At 60.0% G+C, this 1866-nt stretch overlaps 1 protein-coding gene across 1 annotated transcript in view; it reads right to left on the minus strand.

Moving 5' to 3' along the window:
- Positions 1-1567: 1567 nt before the first annotated feature.
- PHOX2B (paired like homeobox 2B) overlaps positions 1568-1866 on the minus strand; it is a 1981-nt gene continuing 1682 nt past the window's right edge. The window contains exon 3 of the mRNA XM_050896454.1: positions 1568-1866. This exon is cut by the window's right edge and continues 157 nt beyond it. Within this exon, the coding sequence (XP_050752411.1) occupies positions 1568-1866 (299 nt within the window).

Consider the following 1866-nt stretch of genomic DNA (forward strand, 5'->3'; position numbering starts at 1 on the left):
TGCTCGATCCGCTGACAAACCAGACCTATAGTTCACGCCCCCCCCCCCTTTTTTTTCTTTTAACGGATATCGCTTAATATTGGCCATCTCCGATTTTCGAGGTAGCGACAAAAGGTCAGATCTGCCCCATCTTCCGCCCCCCCTCGCCCCAAACAGCCCGTCTGCAAATAATTAATAACGGCACAATTAGGCAGTAACGATGGGACCCGCAGTTACAGTCTTCCTGATGGCAACGGAGATTAAAAATAATGCTGCTGAGCCCATCTCCTTTTGATGACTCAGTCCAGATTCTGCGATGAGCGCCTTCAATCTTTGTCAAGAAAAAACCCGAGCCCTCCCCCCAAAGAAAGCCCTAACAAGAAGTCAGAAGAGCTACGGTGCTATATTTGCTTTTGGTTTTTATTATCAACAATCAATCAATGGTACACTCTTGGAAAACTATATGCACATGTAGAAATATTTCCCCTTTTAAATAGAAGCATTCATTTTAACCACATATAAATAAATCTGAAAACCCTGAACATAATTTATGACGATTATGCTCACAAACATATTCCAACAGGTAGGGAAAAAAAAAAATGAGACGACATGCAACCGATAACAAAAATATATATCATTGCCTGAACCTGGTCTCTCTAAACGCAAAGGGAACCGAACCCGTGAGAACCTTATTTCTCCATAAAGACACGCCATAGAGACTACGAGAAGGGAAAACATTATTTATACGGTCAACTAGACAAGTCTGTACTGATATTAACACTATACAGTTGAGTCACAGAACACAGTTGTAGAAAGACACGGAAAAAGAGAAAGCATACCTGTCAACATTCAACTAAGAGCTATAGTTTGTGCCTTTTAAAATAAAATTAGAAAACCCTAACGGAGATGCCTAAAAACTGCGTGAACCGTGTAATAATAATAATTAATAATAATTAATAATTAATAATAAATACAAGCCGTCCGCCGTGAGGGGCGCGGGCCCTGCAGGGGGCCGGATCCGCGGTGCGGAGGTGGCGGCGGCCGCCGGGCCAGGGCCGAGCCCGGCGGGGCGCCGGCGGCGGCGGCGGCGGCAACGGAGAGACCCAGGACCCAACCGAGGGACAGTGACACCGGACGGCGGAGTAAGAAAAGGCCCCCGGGCGCGGGGCCGGGGGCGGCGGAGGGGGTGGCGGAGGGGGGGGATGGAGAAGACACTTTGTCGCTCGGGCTGACCGTGAAAAGGAGCTCAAAAAAACCCCCACGGGCGGGCAGGGCGCCCTCCCCCGCCGCCGGGCCGCCCGCCGGCACAGTCTCCGCGGCCCGCCGCCGCCTCCGCGCCCGCGTAGCGCCCCCTGCGCGGCCGCACCCTCCCCTCCCCCCCCTCCCCCCGCCCCAGCGGAGGCGCTGCGGGGCCGGCCCCGCCGCCGGGCCGGGGGCGAGGGGAGCCGGGCGCGGCCCCCCGGGGGGGCGCGGGGTCCCTGCCCCGCGGAGCCCGGCGCAGCCCGGGCCCCTGGTCATTACTATGGGCGGGCGGCGGATACTAATGAGCGGGAGGGGCCGCCGCCGCCGCCGCCGCCGCCGCCGCAGCTCAGAACATGCCGCTCTTGACGAGGCTGCCTTTGGTGCCGCCGGGCCGCTGCAGCGAGGAGAGGACGCTGGCGAAGGGGCCGCCTAATGAGTCGGGGATGGAGGTGATGGGCCCGGGCCCCGGCGCCCAGCCCTGCCCCGGCCCCGCCGCCGCCAGCCCGCCGGGCCCCGCCGCTCCCTTGCCCGGCTCCCCCCCCGGCCCGCCGGGCCCCGCCGCTCCCTGCCCGGCGGCGGGGCTGGGTCCGCCGCCACCGCCTCCGCCGCAGCTGGGCGCGGGGTTGGGGTTGGGGCCGGGGCCGC

The sequence above is a fragment of the Gymnogyps californianus genome, chromosome 4, assembly GCF_018139145.2.
Source record: "Gymnogyps californianus isolate 813 chromosome 4, ASM1813914v2, whole genome shotgun sequence".
Taxonomy (NCBI): Eukaryota; Metazoa; Chordata; class Aves; order Accipitriformes; family Cathartidae; genus Gymnogyps; species Gymnogyps californianus.